This window comes from Astatotilapia calliptera, chromosome 16 (assembly GCF_900246225.1).
Source record: "Astatotilapia calliptera chromosome 16, fAstCal1.2, whole genome shotgun sequence".
Taxonomy (NCBI): domain Eukaryota; kingdom Metazoa; phylum Chordata; class Actinopteri; order Cichliformes; family Cichlidae; genus Astatotilapia; species Astatotilapia calliptera.
Genome location: NC_039317.1, coordinates 1,452,501 through 1,473,344, shown reverse-complemented (window position 1 = coordinate 1,473,344; position 20,844 = coordinate 1,452,501). Strand labels below are relative to the sequence as shown.

Below are 20,844 nucleotides of genomic sequence, written 5' to 3'. Positions count from 1 at the left end.
TGTAGTTAAACCTTTACTCAAAAAGCCATCTCTAGACCCAGCAGTCTTAGCTAATTATAGGCCAATCTCCAACCTTCCTTTCATATCAAAAATCCTTGAAAGAGTTGTTGTCAAAAAGCTAACTGATCATCTGCAGAGGAATGGTTTATTTGAAGAGTTTCAGTCAGGTTTCAGAGCTCATCACAGCACAGAAACAGCTTTAGTGAAGGTTACAAATGATCTTCTTATGGCCTCTGACAGTGGACTCATCTCTGTGCTTGTCCTGCTAGACCTCAGTGCAGCGCTCGATACTGTCGACCATAATATCCTATTAGAGCGATTAGAACATGCTGTAGGTATTACAGGTACTGCACTGCAGTGGTTTGTATCATATCTATCTAATAGACTCCAATTCGTGCATGTAAATGGAGAGTCCTCTTCACACACTGAGGTTAATTATGGAGTTCCACAGGGTTCAGTGCTAGGACCAATTCTGTTTACATTATACATGCTTCCCTTAGGCAGCATCATGAGAAGACATAGCATACATTTACACTGCTATGCTGATGACACCCAGCTCTATCTGTCCATGAAGCCAGATAACACACACCAATTAGTTAAACTGCAGGAATGTCTTAAAGACATAAAGACCTGGATGGCCGCTAACTTTCTGCTTCTTAATTCAGATAAAACTGAGGTTATTGTACTCGGCCCTGAAAATCTTAGAAATATGGTATCTAATCAGATTCTTACTCTGGATGGCATTACCTTGGCCTCCAGTAACGCGGTGAGGAACCTTGGAGTCATTTTTGACCAGGACATGTCCTTCAACGCACATATTAAACAAATATGTAAGACTGCTTTCTTCCATTTGCGCAACATCTCTAAAATTAGAAATATCCTGACTCAGAGTGACGCTGAAAAACTAGTTCATGCATTTATTACTTCCAGGCTGGACTACTGTAATTCATTATTATCAGGATGTCCAAAAAACTCACTGAAAAGCCTTCAGCTAATCCAAAATGCTGCAGCAAGAGTCCTGACAGGGACTAGAAAGAGAGAGCATATTTCTCCTGTTTTGGCTTCCCTTCATTGGCTTCCTGTTAAATCCAGAATTGAATTCAAAATCCTGCTCCTCACATACAAGGTCTTAAATAATCAGGCCCCATCTTATCTTAATGACCTTGTAGTACCATATCACCCTATTAGAGCGCTCCGCTCTCGCTCTGCAGGCCTACTTGTTGTTCCTAGAGTATTTAAAAGTAGAATGGGAGGGAGAGCCTTCAGTTTTCAGGCCCCTCTTCTGTGGAACCAGCTTCCAGTTTGGATTCAGGAGACAGACACTATCTCTACTTTTAAGATTAGGCTTAAAACTTTCCTTTTTTCTAAAGCATATAGTTAGGGCTGGACCAGGTGACCCTGAATCCTCCCTTAGTTATGCTGCAATAGATGTAGGCTGCCGGGGGATTCCCATGATGCATTGAGTTTTTCCTTTCCAGTCACCTTTCTCATTCACTATGTATTAACAGACCTCTCTGCATTGAATCATATCTGTTATTAACCTCTGTCTCTCTTCCACAGCATGTCTTTATCCTGTCTTCCTTCTCTCACCCCAACCGGTCGCAGCAGATGGCCGCCCCTCCCTGAGCCTGGTTCTGCCGGAGGTTTCTTCCTGTTAAAAGGGAGTTTTTCCTTCCCACTGTCGCCAAAGTGCTTGCTCATAGGGGGTCATATGATTGTTGGGTTTTTCTCTGTATCTATGAAGCGCCTTGAGGCGACTTTTGTTGTGATTTGGCGCTATATAAATAAAATTGAATTGAATTGAATTGAATTTAAATTCCCGATACCACTCTGCGGTATAACCATCGGAGCCCGGTGACTTGTTTGTTTTTATTGATGGCTTTCATGAGTTCAGTTTCTGTCACTATCATTATTTTATTTTGTTCCTCATTCAAACTTGGTAGGTATAAAGAATTCAGAAAATTGTCAATTTCGTACTCAGCTCCACCTGGAACCTTAGCGTATAATGTTTTATAAAATGATTCAAAGGCTTCCTGTATCTTACGTAGATTAGTCATCATGTTTCCAGTCTCTGGGTGTTTAATTTTAGTTATAGTATTCTCTACAATTTTCTTTTTAAGTTTCCATGCTAAGATTTTCACTGAATTTTATCCACATTCATAATATTTCTGTTTCAAATATAGCAATTTTCTCTTTATCGCTTGTGTATTCAGCTTATTTATTTCATTTCTGATCATTGTTAGTTGTTTTAGAGTGCTGGTTGAAGGCATTTGTTTATGCTCACTTTCTAATTGTTTTTGAGTCTTTTGTAATTCTGCCATTTTTTTCTCTCGAGCTTTTTTCTGAAAAGAGGCAAATGCTATGATCTCCCCTCTTATGAAAGCTTTTAATGCATCCCATAGTATTGGAGGTGACACTTCTCCGTTATCATTTGTTTCAAGGTAATATTTGAGTTCTTTCAATACTTCTTTTTTTTAAAATTTTACATCTTTAAGCAAAGATGAGTTCAATTTCCATGTTGATGTTTTGGGGTATACGTTTAAATCAATTGTCAGATACAGTGGTGCACGGTCACTTACAGGGAGTGCAGAATTATTAGGCAAGTTGTATTTTTGAGGAATAATTTTATTATTGAACAACAACCATGTTCTCAATGAACCCAAAAAACTCATTAATATCAAAGCTGATTGTTTGTGGAAGTAGTTTTTAGTTTTAGCTATTTTAGGGGGATATCTGTGTGTGCAGGTGACTATTACTGTGCATAATTATTAGGCAACTTAACAAAAAACAAATACAGTGGGGCAAAAAAGTATTTAGTCAGCCACCGATTGTGCAAGTTCCCCCTCCTAAAATGATGACAGAGGTCAGTAATTTGCACCAGAGGTACACTTCAACTGTGAGAGACAGAATGTGAAAAAAAAATCCATGAATCCACATGGTAGGATTTGTAAAGAATTTATTGGTAAATCAGGGTGGAAAATAAGTATTTGGTCACCTCAAACAAGGAAAATCTCTGGCTCTCACAGACCTGTAACGTCTTCTGTAAGAAGCTTTTCTGTCCCCCACTCGTTACCTGTATGAATGGCACCTGTTTGAACTCATCATCTGTATAAAAGACACCTGTCCACAGCCTCAAACAGTCAGACTCCAAACTCCGCCATGGCCAAGACCAAAGAGCTTTCGAAGGACACCAGGAAAAGTATTGTAGACCTGCACCAGACTGGGAAGAGTGAATCTACAATAGGCAAGCAGCTTGGTGTGAAAAAATCAACTGTGGGAGCAATCATCAGAAAATGGAAGACATACAAGACCACTGATAATCCCCCTCGATCTGGGGCTCCACGCAAGATCTCATCCCGTGGGGTCAAAATGATCATGAGAACGGTGAGCAAAGATCCCAGAACCACACGGGGGGACCTGGTGAATGACCTGCAGAGAGCTGGGACCAAAGTAACAAAGGTCACCATCAGTAACACACTACAACGGCAGGGAATCAAATCCCGCAGTGCCAGACGTGTTCCGCTGCTGAAGCCAGTGCATGTCCAGGCCCGTCTGAAGTTTGCCAGAGAGCACATGGATGATACAGCAGAGGATTGGGAGAATGTCATGTGGTCAGATGAAACCAAAGTAGAACTTTTTGGTATAAACTCAACTCGTCGTGTTTGGAGGAAGAAGAATACTGAGTTGCATCCCAAGAACACCATACCTACTGTGAAGCATGGGGGTGGAAACATCATGCTATGGGGCTGTTTTTCTGCCAAGGGGACAGGACGACTGATCCGTGTTAAGGACAGAATGAATGGGGCCATGTATCGTGAGATTTTGAGCCAAAACCTCCTTCCATCAGTGAGAACTTTGAAGATGAAACAAGGCTGGGTCTTCCAACATGACAATGATCCAAAACACACCGCCCGGGCAACAAAGGAGTGGCTCCGTAAGAAGCATTTGAAAGTCCTGGAGTGGCCTAGCCAGTCTCCAGACCTCAACCCCATAGAAAATCTGTGGCGGGAGTTGAAAGTCCGTGTTGCTCGGCGACAGCCCCAAAACATCACTGCTCTCGAGAAGATCTGCATGGAGGAATGGGCCAAAATACCAGCTACTGTGTGTGCAAACCTGGTAAAGACCTATAGTAAACGTTTGACCTCTGTTATTGCCAACAAAGGTTATGTTACAAAGTATTGAGTTGTATTTTTGTTATTGACCAAATACTTATTTTCCACCCTGATTTACCAATAAATTCTTTACAAATCCTACCATGTGGATTCATGGATTTTTTTTTCACATTCTGTCTCTCACAGTTGAAGTGTACCTCTGGTGCAAATTACTGACCTCTGTCATCATTTTAGGAGGGGGAACTTGCACAATCGGTGGCTGACTAAATACTTTTTTGCCCCACTGTATATACCCATTTCAATGATTTATTTGTACCAGTGAAACCAATATAACATCTCCACATTCACAAATATACATTTCTGACATTCAAAAACAAAACAAAAACAAATCAGCGACCAATATAGCCACCTTTCTTTGCAAGGACACTCAAAAGCCTGCCATCCATGGATTCTGTCAGTGCTTTGATCTGTTCACCATCAACATTGCGTGCAGCAGCAACCACAGCCTCCCAGACACTGTTCAGAGAGGTGTACTGTTTTCCCTCCTTGTAAATCTCACATTTGATGATGGACCACAGGTTCTCAATGGGGTTCAGATCAGGTGAACAAGGAGGCCATGTCATTAGTTTTTCTTCTTTTATACCCTTTCTTGCAGCCACGCTGTGGAGTACTTGGACGCGTGTGATGGAGCATTGTCCTGCATGGAAATCATGTTTTTCTTGAAGGATGCAGACTTCTTCCTGTACCACTGCTTGAAGAAGGTGTCTTCCAGAAACTGGCAGTAGGACTGGGAGTTGAGCTTGACTCCATCCTCAACCCGAAAAGGCCCCACAAGCTCATCTTTGATGATACCAGCCCAAACCAGTACTCCACCTCCACCTTGCTGCCGTCTGAGTCGGACTGGAGCTCTCTGCCCTTTACCAATCCAGCCACGGGCCCATCCATCTGGCCCATCAAGACTCACTCTCATTTCATCAGTCCATAAAACCTTAGAAAAATCAGTCTTGAGATATTTCTTGGCCCAGTCTTGACGTTTCAGCTTGTGTGTCTTGTTCAGTGGTGGTCGTCTTTCAGCCTTTCTTACCTTGGCCATGTCTCTGAGTATTGCACACCTTGTGCTTTTGGGCACTCCAGTGATGTTGCAGCTCTGAAATATTGCCAAACTGGTGGCAAGTGGCATCTTGGCAGCTGCACGCTTGACTTTTCTCAGTTCATGGGCAGTTATTTTGCGCCTTGGTTTTTCCACACGCTTCTTGTGACCCTGTTGACTATTTTGAATGAAACGCTTGATTGTTCGATGATCACGCTTCAGAAGCTTTGCAATTTTGAGACTGCTGCATCCCTCTGCAAGATATCTCACTATTTTTGACTTTTCTGAGCCTGTCAAGTCCTTCTTTTGACCCATTTTGCCAAAGGAAAGGACGTTGCCTAATAATTATGCACACCTGATATAGGGTGTTGATGTCATTAGACCACACCCCTTCTCATTACAGAGATGCACATCACCTAATATGCTTAATTGGTAGTAGGCTTTCGAGCCTATACAGCTTGGAGTAAGACAACATGCATGAAGAGGATGGTGTGGACAAAATACTCATTTGCCTAATAATTCTGCACTCCCTGTATGTCTATTGTACCCATCTCACATGATTGGATTTCATCCCTATCTTTTCCAAACGTCATGAAATAATCTATCCTTGTATAAAGGGAATGTGGAGCTGAGTAATGAGAATAATCTCTCCTTGTAGGGAAACGATTTCTCCATACGTCAATTAAATCTACCTCTTCATAAAGTGCAGAGACTCTTTTATACAAAGTACTTGATTCCAGCATTCTTCTATTAGAGCTATCTAAATCCGGCCACAGGCAAATATTCAGATCGCCGCCACAAATCAAGGGGCCTTGGGTTTCTGTCACCATTATATTAATAATTTTTTTAAAGAAACTCAGGTCACTTCCTTGTGGTGCATAAACATTCATTAATGTAACCAGATTACCATCAACCGTTCCCCGAACCAGTATAAACCTCCCCTCCTTATCCTTAATTTCAGACAACTTTTCAAAGTTTAGATCCCTAGAGATTAAGATCACCACACCTCGCCTGCGGCCAGATTTGTATGATGAGGAGAACATGTTTGTAAAGCCCATTCTCTTGAGTTTTCCATGTTTATTATTAGTCAAGTGGGTTTCTTGGAAATATACGATTTATGCTCAATCTTTCTTCATTTTAGTTAGAAATCTGCTTCGCTTAATAGGATTTTGTAAGCCCATTTACATTAAAAGAAATAACCTTCATCCCTTTGGCACTCACTTTTCATAAAATGAAGCATCAGAACTTGAATAACTTATTGACTGGTCAACTCCCTCTGAGAACCCGAACAATGAAAAATAATAACTGCTCAAAACCAAACAGAAAAAGAAAAACGTGATTCCAAGGTTGGGGTCATTCCTATCAGACCCTGGCACATATGTTGTGTAAGTCCCACCAGCAGGGGGGAGCCTCTCCTTGCTAAAGGATAAGGGCCCCTGATTTCACCTTTAAGGTGCATTTCTCCATCGTCTCTCTGATAGTCTTAACTATCCATCTAGTAAGGGGAAGGTATCTATTGTCTCACCCACTTTGACAGAGTAGTATATCCTCATTGGTCTCCTGTAATGGAGGGGGAGCACCTCCTAAAAATCTGAAGATAAGATAAGATAAGATAAGATAACCTTTATTAGTCCCACACGTGGGAAATTTGTTTTGTCACAGCAGGAAGTGGACAGTGCAAAAGTTATGACGCAAAAATTAGAATACAATAAGAATAAATACAGTACACAGCTGTACAGAATAGAATAAAATAATATACTATATACAGTAGAATAAAATAGAATAAAAATATACAATAAGATAAAAATAGAATACGAATGCTATATACAACTGAGTAAAAATACAACGATGCCAGAAAGGATTATTGCACTTAGTGTTATTGCACATGTGTGGATGTGTGTGTTTGTTCAGTTAAAGTCTTTGTTGTGGAGTCTGACAGCAGTGGGGAGGAGAGACCTGCGAAATCTCTCCGTCCCACACCGTGGGTGCCGCAGTCTCCCACTGAAGGAGCTGCTCAGTGCTGTCACAGTCTGCTGCATGGGGTGGGAGACGTTGATGCTCACGAATCCCCTGGTTCGCATATCCGCAGTCGCCTCCTCCTCCGCCGAATAGAGCACAGTTCCATCCCGATAGAAAACCCTCAATTTAGCAGGATAGGGAGTCTGAAATCTTATGTTCTGTTGTTTCAAAGCCTTTTTAGCTTCAGCATAGTCCTTACGTTTCCACAGGATGGCTGGGGCATTGCACTCGGTCTTCCACTTTCGCGATACGGGTCTCTGCTTCGGTTATCTTATTGTTGACTCTGACCAGGTCAGACTTGAAATCTTGGAACTCTCTCCGGAAGTCCCGTATTTCTTCCAGTATCGTGGTTAAAGCATAATCTTCCTCCGCACTAGCCATAGCATTAGCTTCATGTCGAGGTGGTGACGCCACTGCAGGAATCCCTTCATTTGTACGTTCCACATCCACGAGACCAACTGCTCCACTGGCGATGCCATACCACAGCTGCTACACACAACCCTGTGCCATTTGGACCCTATGTCCTGTTTGTGGGCTACAGTTCTGCATTCAACACAATAATCCCCGCAAATCTTTTCACCAAGTTGAAGGATCTAGGTCCTCTACCAGAGGCCTGGGAGCTTGAGGGTCCTGCACAGTATCTTAGCTGGTCCTAGGACTTCGCTCTTCTGGACAGAGATCTCCGATGTTGTTCCTGGGGTCTGCTGGAGCCACTCGCCTCGCTTGGGAGTCACTGCACTTGGTGCTCTGATTACCACTGGGACCACTGTTACCTGGTGGTGGCTGTGGCTCAGGTGGTAGAGCAGATCAGCTACAGGTTGGTGGTTTGATTCCTGACTCCCCCAGTCTGCATGCCAAATATCCTTGGGCAAGACCAAGGATAACTAATCCCAAATTGCCCTCCGATGCGTCCATCAGAGTGTGAATGTGTGTGAATGTTGTTTAGTTGCACTTCAGTTTAGAAGTGCTTGTATGAGTGTGATTGGGTGAATGAGGCATGTTGTATACAGCGCTTTGAGTACTCCGGGAGAGTAGAAAAGCACTATATAAGAATCAATCCATTTACTTCACCAAGGGCTCAGAGAAGAGCCCTTGGACTGGACAACCTTGACCCAAAATTAAGGCCATTACTGGTGCCAACTGCAGCCCCATAACCATCAGGAGGCATCTGAGACTGAAGGGCTTCAAAAACAAAAAACGTCTTCAAAGGCCGCGTCTCCTTGAACGCCACAGATCTGACCGTTTGAACTTTGCAGGAGAGCACCAAACATGAGAAATTGAAAGGCAGAAGAAAGTTTTATTCTCTGATGAGAATAAATGTAACCTTGATGGTCCTGATGGTTTCCAACATCACTGGAATGACAAGCAGATCCCACCACAGTGGAGGGGGCACCATAATGGTCTGGGGTGCTTTTTAATTCAGTGGAACAATCTAGCAGGAGGTGCAGGGGCGTCAAACAGCTGCGGGCTATGTCCAGATGTTGCAGAGAGCCTTGCTCATGACTGAGGGCCCTCGTCTGTGTGGTAACCACTGGGTTTTTCAACAGGACAACGCTACAGTACCCAATGCCCACTGGACAAGGGACTTCTTCCAGGAGAATAACATCACTCTTTTGCACCATCCTGCGTGTTCCCCTGATCTAAATCCAACTGAGAGCCTTTGGGGATGGATGGCAAGGGAAGTTTACAAAAATAGACAACAGTTCCAGACAGTAGAAGCCCTTCGCGCAGCCATCTTCAACACTTGAAATGTTCCCATCACCTATTGGAAACTCTTGCATCAAGTATGCCGCAACAAATCTTTGAAGTAATCAACAATAACGGTGGAGCTCCTCATTACTGAGTTCATGTTTGGAACTCTGATTTCTGTGTTGGGGGGGTTTCCGGGATTTTTTGGAGGTGTGGTCTGAAACTTTGGAACAGCCTGCTTCAGTTTAAACGTTGTTTTCAATAAATTGCTCAAAAAAATATTTTGTCTCACTCCCATTTCTTCTTGTTGCATTTGAAGCTCTTCTTAGAAGCTTGTTAAGATCCAACCATGTAAAACGTGATTTTTTTGCCAAGTGGTCTTAAACTTTTAATTGAGACGCTATATATTGTCAACCACCTCCTCTACATGGATGACATCAAGCTGTATGCCAAGACTGTATGAAACATCGATTCACTGATCCACACCACCAGAATATACAACAAGGACACTGGGATGTCATTCAGGCTGGAGAAGCCGCATGATAACAACGAGAGGGAAAGTAGTCGGAACTGAGGGGACCGAACTACCAGAAGGCAGCATTGCAGACATCATGGTCATCAGATCCAAGTACCTGGTGATCCCAAAGGTACAAGGAAACTACAAAGAGGCTGCTAGGACAGCTGCAACCACCAAGTACCTGCAGAGGGTCAGGCTGTGTCCTGAGGAGTCAGCTGAACGGTAAGAACAAGATCCGGGCTATCAACACCTACGCCCTGCCCGTGATCAGGTACCCTGCTGGGATAATAAGCTGGCTGAAGGAGGAGATAGAAGCCACTGACATCAAGACAAGAAAGCTCCTGACCATGCATGGAGGGTTTCACCTAGGGGTGGGTGGTATGAACGGTATACGGTAGAAACTATATAAATTTGGCCAACGGTAGAGATTTTGACTATACCACTCTACCGCAATAGCGCATGTTGATGGTGTCATCAAGCAGAGCCTGTTTTGGTCGAAAGCATTGCAGCAGCTGCAAACAATATCATCTGCAAATTATGCCGGGTGACAGTAATAGCAAAGAGACGAAGCACTTTTGGAAGATGGGGAAAGCCAAAAACTGCGCTTCCTCCACTTCGCTACCATTGATACATTAATGCAGTATTCTATCACAGCGGCTCTATTCCCGTGTTGTTGCAGTGCATTAATGACTAACCTCGTACTGTGGATGGATTATCTCAGTGGTTCTCCTGACTGAAGTTTGGTCCGTTTACAGCATCCTGCTATGCGATTGCATTTGTCTCTAACAATCAGGAACCTTCACGTTAACTTTTATCGAGTGGAAAAAAATTGGCGTTCATCCTCCAGCTTCACTGTGCTAATGTTATGCTAACGTAGCTGTGTCGCTAGCAATCACGTAGGACAGGACATCATTATATACAAGCTAGTCCAGCTTCAGTAACCCTACAAACGTCACTGCTGTTTAGTTTTCTGTCTTCATTTATGTTGGAAGTTATAGCAGAGCTGTACGTTTTAATTTTTTCAGAAATCTCTCAGTCAGAACATGCTACATCATGTTTAGGTGGAAGCTAGCGAGCTAACTTCCTGCTAACTTCCAACTCCGTTGAATTGAATAAATTCTGTTTTCATGGATGCCTGGATGTTAAACTTAATTGTTCCACCTGGTAAAGCAGCAACGCTGATCATTTTATTAAAGGTGAAAGAATTTAGACAGTTTTTCAACTCTCAGTGATGCCGCAGTGTTTGTTTGACTTTGGGACCTGAAGGGGACAGAGTTTAGGACCCAGATTACTCTGCGAGGTTCCTGACTACGGCAGCTGTAATGCTCCGACAATCCATCAGGCGGTGCGGCTTCGTAGCTTACCAAAGTCGGACTAAAACATTTTTGGACAGATTTCTACGCGCCATGTAGCACATAAAATCGGTTCGAGGTCAGTAAGCACAACCAGAATTCATACATAAGGCACACTGTCGCTTTTGAGAAAATTAAAGCATTTTTAGTGTGCCTTGTAGTGTGTAAAATACGTTATACAGAAGAAAAGAATATATCGCGATATATATCGTTACCGCACATGCTTCAAATTATACCGTAATATGGATTTTAGGCCATATCGCCCAGCCCTAGTTTCACCCCAAGTCCAGCATTTGGCTGTACGCTAAGTGGAAGGAAGGAGGCCGGGGACTGGTGAGTGTCAGCATGAGACAACGACAATCCACGATGTTCAGGAGACGCCCACTAGGGTGGTGGCAAATGGCTGAGCTAAGATCCTGTGGGACTTCAACATACATACGGGCAAAATGGTGATGGCTAACCAATCAGACATAGTAGTGGTGGACAAGAAGAGGAAGATGGCTGTAGTGATAGATGTAGCGGTTCCAATTGACAGCAACATCAGGAAGAAGGAACATGAGAAGCTCGTGCAGTACCAAGGCTCCAGAGAACAGCTCGAGAAGATGTAGAGGGTGAAGGTAACAGTGGTCCCAGTGGTAAAGGTTTGAATCATATCTATCTATTAGACTCCAGTTTATCCAAGTAAATGGAAAACCTTCACACATTAATTATGGAGTTCCACAGGATCCTACATTGGGGCCAGTTCTATTTACATTATATTATTCTTCCCTTAGGGAGTATTATTAGATATATCATACACTTCCATTACTATGCAAATAATACCTACACGATAGCCATGATGCACAGTTTTGTCTATCTATGAGGACAAACACAAATTAGTTAAATTGCAGGAATAACTAAAAGCAGGGGTGGAAGAACTCAAGGGCTGGTGTCCTGAACGTTTCCGATGTGTCCTTGATCAAACACAGCTGATTTAAACAGCTGAATGACCTCCTCAACATGTGTCTTAAGTTCTCCAGAGGCCTGGTCATGAACTTATCATTTGATTCAGGTGTGCTGACCCAGGGTGAGATCTAAAACCTGCAGTCTAGAGTTCCCCATCCCTGCATTAAAGTATGATCTGTATGACCTCTGATTTCCAGCTTCTAAAATAAAAACTGAGGTTATTGGAGTAATTTTTGACCACGCTATGTCCCTACATAGCAAATATGCAGGGATGCTTTCTTGTATGTACACAATATCTCTAAAATTACAAACATCCTGTCTTAGAGTGCTGCAAAAAACAGTTAATTAAAGTTCATTACTTCTAGATTTGGACAATTATATATAATCATTATCAGCTCGTTCTAACAGCTCCATGTAAAGACTTCACAATACTGCAATAAAGGGACTGACGGGGACAGAGACATATTATATTGCTCTCATATTAGTTTCTCTTTAGTGGTTCCCTGTTAAATCTACAATGAAATGTAAAATCCTATATAAAGTACTCACATACAAGGTCTTGATTAATCAGGTCCTATCATATCTTAAAGACCTCATAGTACCGTATCACCCCCGATAGAACAGTTTCCTTTCAGATTGCAGGCTTACTTGTAATATTTAGTATTAAGTGGAAAGGAAGGCAGAGACTTCAGCCCCTTTTTATGTGAAACCAGCTCCCAGTTTGGATTGGGGAGACAGACATCCTGTCAACTTTTAAAGTTCAGTTTAAATAGTTTCTTTTGGATAAAAGTTTTGGTAATGGCTGGATCAAGTGACCCTGAACCTTTCCTTCGATGCACTCCAAAAAACATTTACCTCTTTTAACTTTTTATGTGTTTATAAAGCATTTTAATCATTAGTTATTATTATTCTCTGGCTTTTTTGCACAGTGTGTCTTTTGTCATTTCTCCCAACCCCGACCGATCACAGGGAGTGTTTCATTTCTGCTGATGCCAAATACTTGCTCATAGAGGGTCCTCTGATAATTGGGATTTTCTCTCTATTATTCGAGGCTTTTACCTTACTATTTTTGTTATCTGGTGCTGAATGAATTCAGCTGAACGAGCTGGTGGGGCCGAGTTGCCTTTTTATTGTGTGGACACATACTAAAAAACATGTTTTATTTGCAGAATGCCAAATGCCTGAACCCAAGAGAGGCTAGGTACCAGTTGCTATTTAGTTGGTTTACCTTCATAATCACGTACTGTGCAGGTTTCCAAAATATTAACCTGAAGCTCTCGTCTGACAGTTCTCCACAGATTTCAGCTTTCCTGAACCAAGATCCTTCCTCACTCTTTCAGTGCCATAGAATATATCTTAGCCTGGACAGTACTAAATGTGCCAGGAGTAAAACTGGAACTAGTAGGTCAGTTAGTAAGTAAGAGTAATAAAATTTCATTTGTTTAGCACCTTTGATAACAATCACAAAGTGCTTCACAGAAAATAAAACATGAAAACAAAAATTAACCAAAGCCAAGTTTAAAAAGATGAGTTTTTAGCTGTTTTTTAAAAAGAGACCACTGAGTGCACAGATCTCAAGCTCAAAGGGCGAGAGCTCCAGTCTTGGGGCCACAGTTACAAAAGCTCTGTCACCTGTCGGTAGCAGCCTCGTATGATGGACAACCAGCGAGCCCTGATCACATGACCTCAGGGACCTGCTGGGGAGGTATGGATGTAAAAGAGCTCTGAAAAGAACTCCAAGATTCCTGGTAGGAGCACAAACGGACTTTGGTTTTCTCCTCATTATGTAGAAAAAAGTTATCAGTCATCCAACCTCTAATGGAGTCTATGCACCTATGCAAAATCTGTAGTTTGGAAACATCTTGGGGCTCAAAGGAACCCACCCAGTGTCTCAGCCCATCTAGCAAAATATGATGATCAACAGTATCAAAGGCAGAGGTCAGGTCCAACTCAGCAAAACGGAGCATTCTCCTCATCACATCAAGACATCACTGAACACTCTAAGAAGTGCAGTTTCAGTAGAGTGGGCTCCGCGGATGAATTTATGCAGAGTGTATCCAGAACAGTTATAAGCTGCGTAGCCACAACCTTTTCTAAAATCTTAGCAATGAATGGGAGTTTTGAAATTGGTCTATAACTGCTAAGCAGAGAAGCGTCAAACTTGGGTTTTTTGTTGCAGCTGTTCCTCTTCCTGTTCCCTATTGCCGTATTGGCACTTACAGAACCTCCGATTTTTTTGTGGCCGGCCTCGATCGGAAGTAACAAAGTCATACTAGCCATCATATACAGATTTCTAAGAGACCTACTGTCATTGAAACAGCAAACTGGTTAATCACATGTTTTACCAGTCGGTGGTTGCTGGAGTACTTTTCTATGCTGTGGTGTGCTGGGGGAGCAGCACAGCAAAGAAGGACTCATCCAGGCTGGAGAAACTGATCAGGAGGGCTAGCTCTGTGGTCGGCATGAAGCTGGACACTCTGGTGACAGTGGCAGAGAAAAGGACACTAAAGAAACTGATGGACATTATGGACAATGCTGGGCATCCTCTGCACACGGCCATTAACAATCTGTTCAGTGACAGGTTGCTTCTCCCCAAGACAAGAACTAACAGACTTAAAAACTCCTTTGTCCCACACGCCATCAGACTGTTTAACTCCTCTCTGGAGGGGAGAGGGAGGGGAAACAGGAGGACAAAGGAGGGAACAACTAAGCTGTAGTGCCTCTTCACCTCACTGTGCAATACCTTTTGTGCAATACTTTTGTAAATAGTCAACGGTGCAATAGACTCAATACTTGAAATGTGCAATTCACTTGTATTTTTATTTTTATTCCTATTTATTCTATTTATCCCCTTCGTATATTTTATTTATATTGTCTCTGTATTTATATATATGTGTGTGTGTACAACTCTGTAACTTCTGTCGGTGCTGTGCTTTTTTGGAAATCGAATTTCCCAGAGGAACCCACCCGAGGGATTAATAAAGTTCTATCTTATCTTATCTTATCTTATCTTATCTTATCTTATCTTATCTTATCTTATCATGTGTTCCAGCTTTATGGCATTCCTTGTGGCATTTAATGGAGCTCCCCTCTTTGTCTCTCAGGTCTCAAAAATCTTTGCAAGCTAAACTTAGTTTGATCCTTAATCTAATGGAGAAATGGTGAAAACTAGAAACAGCATTATGGTGTTTGATGTTATCAGATCCATGGTCCTGGAGCTCTCATTTGGCCTGGTTAGAATATCTGCATAATACATTTACCTCCTCTGCAACTGGTCACTGCTCTTCTAAAGCCTCTTAAGCCTCTTAAAGCTTCCATTGTTCCCCATTCTACAAGGCAGTGACTGTCCCATCGGTTTAACACTATCTTTGCCAACATGTGCATGGAAGCAGGCTATCGCAGTTCTTCTTCGAACTGCTGAACAAAATTGCCACCCTGCAGACAGGAGGAGAACCCTGTCTGCCCAGTATGTTCCAGAACGTTTGGCTTCCATCAATGGGACATTACGTTGATGCACCTTTTAAAATGGACAGAGCAATAGATTACCTGTATCCATGATAATCACTCAAACTTGCACATTTCTCAAATAAAGCCAGTGTCTTCCAGTCTTCTGCCCACACTCCACTGAACCACTCTCTCTTTTTCTGGATAGCTGCCTAACTGTCTGCTGCTCGTTCAAAGCCGCTGTTCTGGAAACTAACAAGCAAGATGTCAAAATGACATTAAAAATACCTCTTCTGCCATTGTTTACATCCTCCGATGACCTCCCTGCTCGGTACCAGTTGGGAAAATGTATTCCTGTCGTTTGATTATCTTTACGTAAAACGTTTAAACCACCAAGTTGTCTGAGTCTGCTCTCAGGTCCAGTTCATGCTGAAAATATGACAGTATCTGCACTGTGATTTGTAAGATGCACATGAGCTAAGACAACCAAATAGATATTAGACACACTTTAATTGTCCTTTACTTACAGTCACTGACGTAATACTGACTCTAGAGTTGATCCTTTTCTTGTAGAGTCATACGTGGCAGACTTTGATGGCAGAAGCTCATTGCTGTATCGGTTCAACCAGAAGTCCATGTCGACGGTCAAGGACGTGATCTCTCTGCGCTTCAAAAGCCATCAGGCCGAGGGCGTATTGCTGCATGGAGAGGGGCAGAGAGGAGATTACATCACCCTAGAACTTCACAGAGGAAGACTGGACCTCTACCTCAACTTAGGTGAGCTCTGTTTTTCCAGTGTTCCTGTGGTCATTGACGTGTCATTGCTAGAGATGAAGAGCGTGAGTGTGTTTGAGGGGATATGGGGCCTTTAGAGGAGATATATTTTGGAGGATGTCTTTACGATTAAGTTATCATTGGCTCAACCTGAATGTATAATAAGCTCACTGAATGTGAAGAGTAGTGCTGTTCCTCACAAACGATACTGAAAGGTACAGACCAGCTTGGCTTTGTTGAGAGAAGTTTGAGAAGCAGTGCCTACTTCCACCTGTACATACACAAATACAGCGTCATTACTGGAGATGTGTCTGCTCACTGTCTTCTTGGTCTTCTGTTTGTAAAGATGATAGCAGAGCGAGGTTCAGCAGCCATCGTGTTCCTGTCACTGTGGGCAGTCTGCTGGATGACCAGCACTGGCACTCGGTTCATATAGAGCGCTTCAACAAGCAGGTTAACCTCACAGTGGACTCCTACACACAGCGCTTCCAAACCAAAGGGGAAGGACACTCACTGGAGGTGGACTACGAGGTGAGTCCATGTGCTGACTGGATTACAGACAGTGGAGGTTAGACAGCAGTTAATGGATTTAGCTGCTGAGGATGAGACAACCCTGTCATTATTAAAGCACTGATGAACTGTGCTCATGGTGCTAAACAGACTCTCGCCTGAGTATGTCCTGAAAGAGGCTTTATTTGAAATAATCATTTGAAAAACAGAGAGAAACAGAAATAGCAGACGGGTCATTTTTGATTCCTCAAAAGAACAGCTGCCTGCCAAGAACGCTGGCAGCCTCTGCAGACCTTTACACAGCATTTAACATTGTGTGACTCTGCATTGTATGCTGTGCAAACAGGGACATTTTGCTTTAACCCCCAAAGACCTTGGATACATTTTAGCAAAAAAAACCAAAAACATACCTAGATTCAGTCGGTAAACGCTTCACAACTCTGCAGCCGAACTATACAACCTTGGCCTCTCTGGACACGAGACAAATGGCCCCAGAAACTGTCCTTCAGTCTTATTAAGATTAAAGTGTGAGCAACAGCCTTATGACCGAGAAAATATCGATGCTATTAGTGTGTTTAAGAAAAGGTTTAGCTCTACCAGATTTGATGCTTCACAAATCACAATTTAATCACAGCAGTACTAGGGGGTCTTATTATTGTAGCATACGGAGAGCTGTGCAGACTCTGCTTGGTTTGTGTATTAATAAGAGATACATCCGTGTCCCAGTACTGGGACTGGCGGACTTAAGTGATTCTAACTTTATTTATTGTAAACCCATTCAAGCCATTCATGAACAGAATGTTCATCCTCAGTACATCTGGAACAAAACCAAAAACCATACATGCAGTGGAGTCTAAACAAAACAGAAAACAGTCCAGGGCCTTGGCCAGGAGGACAAAACTAGCAGGAGGCTGACACAGAGGAATTCTGGAGGATGACTGGGAGGCCAGCAGCAGAGATCAACTCTTGATGGAAAAGACGTGGCCTATCTGGAGACTTCGCCAGAGATTACCGATGACTGAAGAGGTCGGACTCCTCTGGTGGCTTGGCCGGGAGCCGGAGGCGACATGGGAGGAGACGGGACTCTTCTGGACACATGGACAGAGGCTGCCACTGCGACGGAGACCCTCTGGTGACAAGGGCGGAGGTGGCTTGGATGGAGTCTGGCATCCAAGTCCATGCCAGGCTGATATGTCCAGGTGACTGGACAGGACAACAGCCACAGTGAAGATAATGGAGCCACTTAGACAGGTTGATCAGCGTCTGAGGCAAGCAACCGAGCTGGAGTCCCACCTTTTGTCCAGGGCAGAATGTCGGCAACGGCATGCATGGAGGAGACTCTCTGGAAGCCAGCGGTGACAGTGATGGGACACCGCAGCAGCTGCACAGGTGGCCGACCGCCACAGCGAGGAGTTACTGGCTCAGGCTTTGGCTCAGACAGAGCAGGACTGAACACAGCAGGCTGTGGCTCAGACAGTACTGGCTTGGGACGCTCGGGGTCAGACATAGACAGATCAGGGTTGGCATGAAGAGATAAATGCTATAGAGGAATATGCAGTGAGGCAAATTCACACGAACCCAAACATGTTCAGGAGGCTAAACCAGCGGCTTTTGTCTGCTTCTGTTGCTTTGAGGAACAAAGTTCATATACTGTATGAGCTACATTTGTTACTGTTATTATCAGCTGTATGAGCCAGTTAGTAATTAATATTGATATCAATATTAACACTGTAGCTGTCCTGTTTATAGTTAAATTCAGTATTTAATTTAAAAATTGTTTGCAACCAACATATGGTTGATTAGTGAAGTCGTTAGCATTGATAAGAAGCTGTGAAAAAAATAGATCTAAAAACTGTTTTTCTTTTAAATGAAGATTAAAATACAGCATGTGTAATAACTATGGGGACATTACGTAAACATGTTATTGACAAGAATGTCAGGCTAGAACAGGCTTTCATCTGCTGCTGCTCTGTTAGAGAAAGCTTTTAAGTCTGGCTTCATTCACAAGAGTGAGGTCATTAGTGAGGTCATTAGTGACATCATTAGTGAGGTCATTAGTGAGGTCATTAGAGGTCAGGCCCTGATGCCAGCTCATAGTGCTTGGATATGGAGTTCCTCATTATTTCCTGGGGCATGGATTGGGACATTCTTCCATTAAAAATAAATAAATGAAAAAATGTAACATGTGCTTTGCTCCTGTTACATTAACAAAGGAAAAAGTCTTCCCTCAACTGCTGCGGCAATAAGACCACAGGGGAGTCATATACAGCATGTAACAGGTGTGATGTAGCTTTGGAGGCTGTGAGTGCTGCTCATAGGGGGTCATGTGATTGTTGGGTTTCTCTCTGTATCTATGAAGCGCCTTGAGGCGACTTTTGTTGTGATTTGGCGCTATATAAATAAAATTGAATTGAATTGAATTGAGTGTTACTCCGTCAGCATCTGCCATAGATTTAATAAATAAATGAACGCTGATATCTCCTCTTTTCACAAACGCATTCATTACCCAACCTGTGCACACACACACACACAAGCCCGTTCAGCTATCTTAGTGAGGACCTTCATTGACATAATGGTTTCCCTAGTTCAGGGGTCACAACCTTTTACACCCAAAGAGCCATTTGGACCCAGTTTCCACGCAAAAGAAAACTCTGGGAGCCGCAAATACTTTTTGACATCTAAAATGAAGATAACACTGTATATATTGTTTTTACCTTTATGCTTTGTGTGAACAACTAAGGTGTGCTGCTTATGAAATCCATGAAGTGCTACAGAGAAAATTACATTTTATTTATGTAATTAACACATTTAGATCTCTTAAAGAAATATAACAAAAGCAAAGCTGAAGTAAAATGAAACAAACAAAACAAAAACTGTTGTGAGTCATCCTCATATCGCCTTTGGGCTTTTGGAGCCTTGACTTGACTTTTAAAAAATAATTGGAAAAAAGCTCGATGCTGCTGAAAGAGGAAAAATAGATATTTGCAAAATTCTGCCTAAATATGTATTTTACCTGGTTAATGTGTGTGGCGGGGCGTGGTCTGCAGCGCCGCTGCAGGGGAGGCGGACGCACCTGAAAAGTGGTCAATAAAGAGAAGCTGAAAAGCGCGTTCATGCAAACATCGTCGGGTCTGCTGTGATATGTTTACAACGGGACTTCTGCTCCTGAACCTCTGCGCACAGCGTCTGCAGGTCGGGGCTGTACGAAGTCACTTTCATCTCTACAGGACTGTAAGCTGTCGTCTGTGAGGCGTGAGCGCTGTTTGTCTTTAACATAGTTCACGGTGGAGCTGCTGACATAATGTGGATCTGAACATCCATAACTGGCCTACCTGGGGTTGAAAGTCTCGATAAATGCAGGCGTTTCGGCGGGTACACCGGCTTCTGCGAGTGTGACGCTTATTTTGAGCGATGAAAAAATTATAGAATATAATTTAATTTTTATATTTCAATATCACAATAATCTTCCAATATAGAACTACAAGGTAAAAAATAAAAAACATAAATAAAATACACTTCAGCTAAATACTTCTAATTTATTTTCCCAAACCACGCGGAGCCGCAGTATAAGGACTAAAGAGCCGCAGGTTGCCGACCCCTGGTCTAGCCCCTCACCCTAACCATTAAAAATGAAGGCCTGACCCTGACCATAACCTAACTGTAACCCTGACACTAAAACCACATTTTGAGCCTCAAAAATGCTTCAAACTTGTGAGGACCGTGGGTGTGTCCTCACAAGTGACTGTTGGTTCTCAAGTATAGTAGAATGCAGATTTCGGTGCTCACAAAGATAGACAGGAACACACACACACACACACATAAACAAACACACACACACACACACACGCGCACACACACACACACACACACACACACACACACACACACACACACACACACACACACATCTATTTATGTTTTGTGTTTGGTATTTTGCATATACTTTGGTTGTTGTTGTGTTGGCACAATGACAATAAAAGATGAATTGAATTTCACATCATTTTTGTTAAAAACACGAGTTGTTCTTGGTGAATCGGTTTCTGTATTTTCTTCTTTAAAGCTGAGCTTTGGAGGGATCCCGTTGCCGGGTAAGCCCGGCACCTTTCTGAGGAAGAACTTCAATGGTTGCATGGAAAACCTCTACTACAACGGGATCAATGTCATAGATCTGGCAAAGAGACGCAAGCCGCAGATACACAGCGTGGTGAGTTGTGTAGTTTTCCACAGTGTGTTCTTAGTGAGTGTGTTGTGCATTAAGCTGAACTCAGCTCATATATGTAAAAAATGATGAAAAGCCTGGGTACCATGAAAACACAGACAGCAGTATTTGAGTTCTTCTGTCCTTTACAATCCTACACATCTGTGATAGACGAATATAATGACTGATTGTTT

The 20,844-nt window shown here is 42.7% G+C and overlaps 1 protein-coding gene across 3 annotated transcripts in view; it reads left to right on the top strand.

Moving 5' to 3' along the window:
• Nucleotides 1–20,844, top strand: part of cntnap5a (contactin associated protein family member 5a) — a 145,721-nt gene that overhangs the window by 63,630 nt on the left and 61,247 nt on the right. For all 3 annotated transcript variants that reach the window (XM_026145972.1, XM_026145975.1, XM_026145974.1), the window contains exons 5-7: nt 15,742–15,945; nt 16,289–16,473; nt 20,513–20,656. In XM_026145972.1, the coding sequence (XP_026001757.1) occupies nt 15,742–15,945; nt 16,289–16,473; nt 20,513–20,656 (533 nt within the window). The remainder of the gene's footprint in view (nt 1–15,741; nt 15,946–16,288; nt 16,474–20,512; nt 20,657–20,844) is intronic.